Raw genomic sequence first — 8633 nt, forward strand, 5'->3', positions numbered from 1 at the left:
GATCTTGATACTAATTGTCAAGTCGTTTTTTTGGTGGGTGATAATCCTCAATTTGTTATACATGCACTTTAATTTTTATCCAAACATAGTACTAGTTCATTAGTTTCGCACATAACTATATAATGCTTGTTTGATAAGTCAGGTTTCCCAACCTGTGCATATTTTGTTTCGGTTTGTTGGCCATAAGTGGTACAAGCTCCCTCGTAAAAGTCCAACCATTCATTTTTCCCGACCTGGCAATAGACGTGGCTTCGTTTACTATCCTTTGTACAAGAGCTAGTTTCCCATACTCTAGTTACATGAGTATCTACTATCTAGTGGTTTGCAGTTTGCACATATGCCTTCTTCGTTGACTCAACTTATCTTTATTTTCATTTGTTTCTGGGCTTCTTTTGCTTGTAGTCAGGGGAGTTGGGTGGAAAGCAGTGGATCTGGAAGTGTGATCATACAAGATCTGCTAATGTGCTCTACTTAGGTAATTTTTTCTTTTTGTATATCTTTTATTTGCTTGGTTACTCAGGTTACATGCTGCATGGTCTATTCTTATATTTCAAAAGCATACCTTTCAGTAGAGAGACCAGACTTTTTTGCATTGTATTCTGAGCTTCTCATATGCGCTTGGCACACAAAGTAAATCCGGACTGAGTTGACAATCTCGATGTTCTGTTTTTTTGCCTCAGATCATAGGCGCCTAGTCACACTGGTCATTCAGTTTCTACAGCGATCTTATGTAGTTTATATAGCAAGAATCTCTAAAATATGTCACCACAGTACAAACTAAATGCTCTCTTATTGTTGTTCTCTGTTTGTATTATTTTGTCTAATAATACTGGGATGATTGAGCTTTGGATATTTTTTTTCCGTATAATTTGCACTACAGCAGAGTTAATGTTTGTTTTTGGGGATCAGACAAATTTTGCTATTCTGTGGGTGAGCATTACAAATGTTTGACTGAGATGACATTGATTGTTCTGCAGAGGCAGGCATGGCTATATAGTGTGTGGAACTTCTTCTATTTTGATGTGGTCGGCGCGCAAATTATCCTGCTACGTAGTATGTAGGTTCTTCAGTTATGTATATGTTGTGGCATGTAACGTGGTTGACGCTCCTCCATGTAGTGGAACCTGTCGGGGTTAATCGTGTGAACTCTTCCTGCTGATGTGTCTGCCATGGCGACGTTGATCTTCCAGCTGCGGCTTATCGTCTGGGGCACGTGCGCATAAGGAAAATGCTGCTGCTAAAATCGAAATGTTTGGCAGTGAATTTTCAGTTTTTTTTATCACTGTTTCAATTTTCTTTGACGCAGTGGTTCACCATTGCATCAGGCCCTGCTCCATTTGCTTGTAGTACACATAAATCATATTGACAATGTTGTGTCCTGCCCTTGACCAGTTGACCTGACCTTGAATATTACTTCTCTCTCGTTCATGCATTCTTCAACAACATACATTGAATATCTCAATTCAGTCTACACCAATTCACACGTGAAGCTGCTACAACACTGAAACTTTGTACTTAGTTGCATCTGGGGCAGCAACCATGTATCTTATGGGCAAAAATAATGAGCGGTAATGTATGATAGAGGACAATTTTGTACATGAACCACACTCTGCCCGGAATGGAATAAGACCAATATAGTTGATTTAAAGGCGCATATGTTAATTTACACCAGATTTCTCTTTCAGTTTTCTTCGTGTCTTGTAAAAACTATGTTTGATTTTTTTGGAGAAAAACTAATCCTCGTCCACCTTACCTCGACCGTATCGTATATACAACTTACAAACTCCGGTAAAAATAATTTCTATGGCAAGACACTAAATTTTTGACACTGTAATTTGTGCACCAGCAATGTGATTTTGAGTAGGCGACCGAATTATCATCAAGGGGAACCCAGTAGCGAATAAATGTAAAATATGTTAGAGTAATCTTGAGTTTGTTAGCTTACGAGTTAGAGTCTTGTACGTAGTAGTTGTCTACGTGCTAGTAGTGAATCTGAGTTCGGCTAGGAGTCTGGATGTGTTCTAATGTACGCTGGGAGGTAGAGTCCTAGTTGTAATTAGATTAGATTAGGAGTCCAAGCATAGTTAGAGATGTTGAGGTCGGTAGCACCTGTCCGGTTGCTGCATATATATATGCAGGTAGTATACGTGAGATTTGTACTGGTGCTAGAGAAAAGGAGAAAATAAAAAGAGAAGAGAGGCACGACACGTGCCTTTGGCAAAAGTTTTGCGTGTGCGTGTTCATCGTGATTTGATGTGATCGATCCTGTGGGCAGAATTCCAACAAAATATACAAAGGTTCCTGAGTTTCTCATGCTTTCTTTGAAAAATTCATTTCTTACTCCACATACAAAAGCAAAATTCTGAAGCTTTGAAGAAGAAGCTCGACAGGGGCAATCTCTCAAGACGAAATGGGTGATACCTACATGGGTGCTTTGGCGAACATGCTGGATGGTACAACCCACCTGATGCAGTGGTCCTTGAACGTGTTTTCAAGGTTGCTATCTCCTTTCCCGCCTCGGCACACCCACACGTCAGTTGTATGCTTCGTCTTCTTCTATATGCCACCGCCAGCCTTACCTTTCCGGCAGCTGCCTCTTTCCCTCTGTTGCCTCTTCGTCATTGGAACAGTCAGGCCAGTAGGAGATGAGAGGGTACATGTAGAGTTCCTAACCAAAACAGAAAACGTAATTAATACATTATTTGCACTGAAGTGCAAAAAAATTTTTGCACAACAACATTGGAGGTTCATCAATCCTTTTTTTTAGCATACCTCACAATGGAAACCAAAAAAGTTTCTTAAGAATGGCCAACTAGCTGTACCTGGTAAGCCGAGAAACAAATATCCCAGGCCAATTAATCTCCAAGGCAATGGCCTCCCATGGGAACATTAGGTGCTGGCGAGGCCAACCCTCCACCTCCTCCATTGTTCCTGTTTCGAGGTCTGCAGTGAAAACACGGTTGTCGTTGTCACCAATAAGCAATGTACCACACTTCTCTCTCAAAGAACATAGCTCTGTCCTGTCAGTCTCCTTCTTGGGTTGTTTTAACTTGATTGTCTTAGTGCATAACCATTGTGACACATAGTTCATTTTTTCTTGATTCTCTTGTTGCTCCCATATATTTAGTCCGGGAGGTATCCGTGACATACAAAGCAGCGATAGCTTCCCGTTCATGGCTAGGCTAAGGCACCTGTCTTTGGAATTCATTGTAGAAGGAAGCTTAGTCAAGGAGATGTGGTCGGTCTGGGCATTTAGATTAATGATCTATGAGCATTCTCCATAATATAATAGCCAGTGTGCCGTGCCACGACGCACAATGGCGTCGCTAAATGACCAGTAGCCTTTTGGTGGCGCATTACCACCGAAGCAATTGGTGCTCACGGTCCAGCTCGCTTTGTCCGACGAGAACACATGAAGATCATACTTGAGGAAACCATAGCTAGAACCGATGATTACCACTTTGAAGAAAGGCCAAGTGTTGCTCCACGGTGACAGCTCATGACAATCCGCAGCTGTTAGAATGGCGTAGCCGTTCGAGTTGCAATCTATGAAATTAGAACTAAACTTGAGAGGAGGGAGCCTGTCGCACGTACCAACGAGCACGTCGCATACCGCCAGCTGGAGGATGGTCTGGTTTGGCGTGACAGTCTCGGCAAGCACTTCGAGCCGCACCAAGAGGAGATTGTGGCGCGAGACGATCGGCACCGCATATTTAAAGAGGTCGGCGCGGGTAGTGGACACGATGGAGGCGAGGGTGCGGCGGCAAGGGCCCATAGGCGAGCGCCGCACAGGGACGAACCAGGGCTCCGGCGGCGGGTCCTGTCTTAGGTACACTACTACAAATACAGGCATTAACGACGGTGCCCAAAAACTCTTGGTCGTTGAACACCCGAGTGGAGTCCCCGTGTGGTGGAAACCAACCTACGTATAATACCTTCAACAACCACGGGTCTGCCTGTCGCTAGGTGAGCGGTCGTTACTGCTATGGGGTTTGCATGTACATAGTACAACTCTAACAAACTCCCTCTCCTTGTGTTCAAAAACAAAAAGAAAAACTCTTCTCTCCTTTATCTCTCCCCCGCAAACATCCCAACTAATGTTGGCCGGTTCTCCAAATATTGGCGCTAAATCTCTCCAGCCCCAACTAATCTAATCTGCTCCTAATCCTATTAATTAGTTAGTCCTCCCGGTCCTCATATTTGCACAGCATCCCAATGGAAGGCTCGTTCATGCCCAGGCCCAGCCATCTCCGTCTGGCGTCTCTGCTCAACCACACAATTCTCCCGGTCACCGCGCGCGACTCCTCCCCAAAATGCTCGGTACAGATGCAGTTGATGAAGCCTGCATTTGTTGCATCAAAAGCAAGTCGGTTGCTTGCAGTGTTGAGAAACTTATAAAACTAGGAGTTGTTCCGTTCATTGCTTGGCGTATTTGATGTAAGAAAAAAGAAAAGAGGAAAAGGAATCCATTGTGTCAAAATTGTGTGCTTCTGATCCTGAAAAATAATAATAATTGTGTGCTTCTCTATCTGAAACTGAACCAGTCAGTTTTCCCCTGTTTCGTGTGTAGCACAAAACTAGGCAATAAATATTTGTGGTTCTCGAGCAAAGAGAGCGGGACGGCTGAACTTTTTTGGCGCAAACTGCAGGCAATTTCCAGTAGATAACCCTCCGTAACAGGGACTAACTATTTAATCTGGCAGGATCTCATCTCCCTGCGCCTCTTTCTCCTCGCCTCCCCTGCCCTGTTCAATACGACACCTCCATAGTCCATAGATCGCATCTTCCTTCTGTTCTCGGCCTCTCCGCACTGCACCTCGCACCTCGCCAGTGGCCTCGACCCCGGAGCGTATGCGATGCTACCTGCACGTCGCCGGTAGCCTCGACCCGGTGCGCCCGCGCTGCCGCCAGCACATCACCGGTGGCCTGGACCCCGGCGCGCCCGGGCTGCCGCCTCCACGTTGCCGGTCGCCTCGACCCCGGCGCTAACCGCCCTGCCGCCTGCACATCGCTGGTTAGCGTCGACCCCGGTGCACCCGCGCTGCTGCCTGCACATCACCGGTCGCCAACGCAACTCCGCTGCTGCTTTGTTCGTATTCCTCCTTGCTCTGTTTTCTTCTGTTGCGGGACCTTGATGCACTGTTGCTGATCCTGATTACAAAGTATGTAGGCAGAATTTGTTTGCTTATTACGATTTAGAATTTTGACATGCCATGTTCAGTACAATCCATTAATCTATAGATCATACAGAATATGATTTATTTGATAGTCTGATATGCCTTACATCGAATACCATAAATGCAGGATAACTACGTACTAAAACGGTAATATATATTAGGAGATGGCTCCAAGTAAGTTCTGGACGAGACTAGTGGATGAGCGATTAAATGATGAATACTTAGAAGGGGTAGAAAATTTCCTTGACTACGCGTTCAGTCACGCAGGCAGGGAGAATGAAATTCGATGTCCATGCATCAAATGCTGCAACACATACTCTCATCCTTGTGATTGGTTTCTGCTCACCTGAAAGTGTATGGAATTCTGAGAAATTATACCTTTTGGTACCATTGGTGAAGTTGCGAGGACCCCTCAAACAGTTTCTGAAGGTGAAGGCGATGAAGAAATGCATGCAGAGAGTGATGATGAAGCCGCTGAAGCTGAACCTGACAATGTAGATGAAGACGACTTGCTTCAAAATTCGACAACAACATCACGTAGAAAGAGAACAACATGATGTCACTAGTTTATGCAACTTTTAATCTGTAGTAATCGATTTGCTTCATATTTTTGATTTTACCTTATTAATAAACAGTGACACAAGTAGTTATGTACTTTATTTGATTTAGCGTTCAATAATTCATTTCAGTACATCAACATTCTCTTATTTTATTCAATTGTACTTTGTATAGCCTTTCTGCACATTTCAAACTAACGCTATATGCATAGGGTATCACAATGAGTCAGCACAGGTATGGAAACTTGACAACATTAGCTCGGGAAAGATGCCACTCACAGTTGAATAAGTCTGGACTGGTACACCAAGGTATTGCTAGGCGGACCATGCCAGAGAAATCAAGTCAAATAGCAGATTTCAGCAGGAAAAGGGTTTCTCACAGGCCTGATTTGCAAGATGAGGAACTATGGAAAAAGTACAAGTTAGCTGCAAAAGGTACTACACAAACATAAAAATATTATTCAAGCTATCTACTAAAGGATGATATAATGTTGTTGCTTGTTTTCATAGATGGAAATGATGCGACAACTAGTACACCAATCTTGTTTACTGCAAATTGGGATGCGGATGACTCCGGAAGTGAGTTCCTAAGTATCATATACTGTCCCAAGAATTTTTTCTACGCTTATTGTCTTTAAGTAACTCATAATATATTGCAGCTAGGAATGATGAAGTTGATGCCAACAACGATGGTGACATGGGAATGGTCCAATATTACTGACGCAGCTCGGAAACATATATTTGATGCAATTAAGGTATGTTTGGTTCAAAGTTCTAGCATTATAACCTGAATTTTTGTACTGATGTATTTATGATACTGTTTTATGAACAACTATTTAGGACAAGTTTGAAAATATTGACAAGAACATTGCAATAGATGTGTACAAAGATGAGATATTAGACCATGTCAAGAAACTTTGAATCAACTGGCGTGGAGACTTGCACCGGCACTTTGTGAAACCCAACAAGACTATGCAGGAGGCTATGAAAAGGGTACCTAAAGATATTCCAAAGGATGACTGGGAATGGCTTGTCAAGGAGCATTTCTTCAGCAAGGATTTTTTTGGTAAAGTTCTCATGTTGCCTGTTAATTTTGAACCATTTGTGTAGTTGACAATATGGTGCAAGAAGTATCAGAAATTAAGCGTATCCTGTCTGGTAGATCTCTAACTGATAGTTCTCATGAGGTAACTTGTTCTCACACATTGGTTTTATTTGTCATTATACATTGAGACCATTTATTTACATGGACTGACTTTCATAACTAATCAATATTTTGTAGGACTGATGATCCACCAGAATATATATAAGCATAAGGAGGCATTTTAATCGCTGGTGAAGAATGATATCCATTCAAACAAGGATGGTGTCCCTCTATTGAATACTAATAAATAATTTCTTTTTTAGTTGTCTCGTTTTCCACATAGATATGATCAAGTACATTCGTGATATAAGGAGTGCTTTTCACTCAAATTTCTTACAAGATATTTTAATTTCAGAATTGTATGTCAGAATATTAGTATTTGTATTAATAAAAGAGGCTATGATCCTTTCAATTCAGATTCTTTTGTTTCTATATTAATGTGGATGTTAATATTGAAATGTTGGATGCGGCACAAAGTGATTGTTGAAGGAATGTTATAATATAAGTGGTTCTGAAGGATATAAAAGTGCCAAGAGAGTGGTCGGTATGATACTTTGATCAACATGACAACATTATTAGCGACGACAAAAGTGGTCGTTATTGCCTTGGGATGGACACACCATCCATCATTATTAGCGATGACAGAAGTGGTCGTTATTGCCTTGGGATTGACGATGACACACCATCCCGTCGTTATAAAAATAACGACCATGAAAGGTATGTGATCGTTATACTTTTAACGACGGAGCCTACTACGACTAGCAGATTGTGGTCGTTATTGGCCTTTAACGACCACAATCCAACCTTTAACGACCACATATATCATCGTTAAAAACAGTTTTCCTAGTAGTGGTAGGGGCGGCGGCGTTCCCCTGTGAAGAAGCCGATGAAGGAGGAGGACGTGTCCTCTGGCCAGTGGCGCCGGAGGAAGGAGGGGTCGACGACGAGACGGCGCCAATGATTGCACGCCATGGTGCAGCGGAAGAGAGCAGCCGGGTCCTTGACACGGACGAGGATCTCGAGGACGATGTCACCGGGGAGCGAGAGTGCTGCCATGGCCGCTGCCCCTTCTTCCATGCGATTGAATGCAAGAACCCTAATGTGGATCGGGCGATGATTAATTAGGCACGTTCCCAAACATGTACTCTTTTATTTTTTTTCAATCCAACGTACAGATAGATTTTGTTTGGTCTCCAAAATCCAACGTCCATACGTTCCTTAATACCGTCCATGCAGGAAAAAAGTACGTCCGTTAAAAACATGGTATATATATATATGTTGGAAAGTTAACCCATGTATATATATCACGGAAAAGAAAAAAGAGCACACGTCAAAAAAGGAGGAGCAACCCGCGCGTCCTGATCAACCCTATGGAGAGATAGGTACTGCTGATGGATCCCCAAGGCCAAGGGTAAGATTCGCGTATCACAACACTTTGTGCATGATATGCTGTATCGATCATGGATGTGCATATGTGTGTTGGTTTGTTGGATGTTTAACTTGCAAACCTCCCTAACAGCGTGTTTGGTTTGGTGGAATTGGAGAGAGGGAATGGGAGTTTGAGGCTTAGAGAGTTTTATTCATTTGTTTGTTTATTAGGTGGAATGGGAATTAAACAGGGAAGTGGAAGGGGAATTCACGGGTAAAAATCCCACTCATCTATTACATAGGGGAGGCCTGGTAATTGAGATTTGGGGAAAGGGAACTAGAGTTAAATTCCCATTCCCCTTCCGTTCGTTTGCCAAACAGGCTATA

The 8633-nt window shown here is 42.8% G+C and overlaps 1 protein-coding gene across 1 annotated transcript; it reads left to right on the forward strand.

Moving 5' to 3' along the window:
• The first annotated feature begins 4215 nt into the window (after positions 1–4215).
• LOC123138588 (uncharacterized) lies at positions 4216–7342 on the forward strand. Its single transcript, XM_044558555.1, has 7 exons — positions 4216–4366; positions 4704–5089; positions 5947–6169; positions 6245–6313; positions 6394–6489; positions 6612–6921; positions 7017–7342. Exons 1-5 carry the CDS (start codon positions 4216–4218, stop codon positions 6453–6455), a joined length of 891 nt encoding a protein of 296 aa, XP_044414490.1. The 3' UTR covers positions 6456–6489; positions 6612–6921; positions 7017–7342.
• Positions 7343–8633: the final 1291 nt, after the last annotated feature.

Source organism: Triticum aestivum, chromosome 6B (genome assembly GCF_018294505.1).
Source record: "Triticum aestivum cultivar Chinese Spring chromosome 6B, IWGSC CS RefSeq v2.1, whole genome shotgun sequence".
Lineage (NCBI taxonomy): Eukaryota > Viridiplantae > Streptophyta > Magnoliopsida > Poales > Poaceae > Triticum > Triticum aestivum.

Coding starts and splice junctions, on each gene's coding strand:
- LOC123138588 (XM_044558555.1), top strand. CDS start 4,216: ATGGAAGGCTCGTTCATGCCCAGGCCCAGCCATCTCCGTCTGGCGTCT. Junction 4,367..4,703: donor ATTTGTTGCATCAAAAGCAA/GTCGGTTGCTTG, acceptor TTAATCTGGCAG/GATCTCATCTCCCTGCGCCT. Junction 5,090..5,946: donor CGCAACTCCGCTGCTGCTTT/GTTCGTATTCCT, acceptor CTATATGCATAG/GGTATCACAATGAGTCAGCA.